The following is a 1,304-nucleotide window of genomic DNA, read 5'->3' as shown; positions in this document are numbered from 1 at the left end:
GAGGCCGCGGGCTCCTTCCCCACCAGCCCCCGCGGCTGTCTGACAACCTGTCGACACGGGTTTACAGCTGTCTGACACCGGGTTTGCAGTTTCGCAGTCGAGGTGTGTCCCCTTTTTAACAAAAACAATTCGGCGTCTGCTTTTCTACCGTTTGGGCAGCGGGGAAGGGGCCGGCGGCCTGGGCGCGGGTGACAGCGGGCAGGGAGCGGCCTCTCCCCCGAGTCCCGCGCGGCCGGTGCCTCCAGGGGACATCTTTGGCAGAAGTGCTCCCGGACACTCTCCGCGAGCCACTGAACCGGCGTGGCGTGACACCCCCGACTCCAGATGCGGGTTCCCTTGGGCCCCTACTAGGTAGTAAGCGATCGTCTGCCAGTGACCGGCCTCGCCGCCCTTGGGGAAGTGGGGAGCGGCCGAGCTCTGAGGGCTCTTTCAATGGTGCAAACTTTGAGCGAGGGCAAACCCCGCGGAGAAGTGGCTAGCTCGGGGGAAGCAGGCGCAGTCGGCACCGCGGGTTCTCGGAGGAAGGGGTGGGGGATATGCGAGGGGAGGGGCTTTTTCTTCACCCAGAAAGCCCCCTGGCAGCAGGAAGGAAGCATCCCCCGCGCCCCAGCGAAGGGGGAAGACGGCGTGGCCTGGATGCAGGGTTTGTCCACCAGGTGTGCAGAGGCAGACGGGAAACGTGTGGAACGCGCGAACCCGAGTCGGCGCCGCCGCCAGACCGGGAACTGAGCGGCCTCTTGGGTCCAACCCCGCGTCCCTCTTCTCCCTGCGTCTCCCCTCTCCATCCTCAGCCTCGCCGGGCGACAGGACGCGGCCAGGCGCGGCGCACTTCAGAGGGGCTCCGTGTCGCCGCGGGCCTGGCCGTGCCGCTCCCGGGAGAAGATGCCAAGTGCACGGGCCTCTTCGCCTCCCTGAGCCTGGGACGGCCCCGGCTGGCCACTTCTGCGCCTCGTGGCTGGGGAGGTCCGGACGGTGCCGTGGGGAACCGGGTACCAGGCCCGGCTCCTGGGGCCACTTTGCGAACCACCTCCTACTCAGAGCCGAGGCCGGGAGTTCACCCCGCTGCCGCTCTGCAGCACACGGGACCCCGCGGGAATTTCAGCAGCGCACTCTGGCGTCTTCCCCGCTTTAGGCCGGGTTGGGGCTATGGGATGAAGGCGGCCATTGGGCCAGAGTCGGCATGCTGTTCTGCTGTTGGGCTGAGCCACCCGTATCCTGGACACCGGCCTGGCGGTCCCCTGACCCCCTGCCTCGCTTCCCTTTCTTCACCGAGCCTGGAGGCCCAGGGACTTCAGCAGCATCAG

General features: G+C 67.6%; 1 protein-coding gene across 1 annotated transcript in view; it reads right to left on the bottom strand.

Moving 5' to 3' along the window:
• Positions 1-252, bottom strand: part of IRX1 (iroquois homeobox 1) — a 5,986-nt gene extending 5,734 nt beyond the window's left edge. Inside the window, exon 1 of the mRNA XM_011940984.1 lies at positions 149-252. Within this exon, the coding sequence (XP_011796374.1) occupies positions 149-252 (104 nt within the window). The remainder of the gene's footprint in view (positions 1-148) is intronic.
• Between the last annotated feature and the right edge of the window lie 1,052 nt (positions 253-1,304).

The sequence above is a fragment of the Colobus angolensis genome, unplaced genomic scaffold (genome assembly GCF_000951035.1).
Source record: "Colobus angolensis palliatus isolate OR3802 unplaced genomic scaffold, Cang.pa_1.0 Scaffold196, whole genome shotgun sequence".
Lineage (NCBI taxonomy): Eukaryota > Metazoa > Chordata > Mammalia > Primates > Cercopithecidae > Colobus > Colobus angolensis.
The sequence above is the reverse complement of the archived record's forward strand: the minus strand, read 5'-3'. Positions and strand labels throughout refer to the sequence as shown.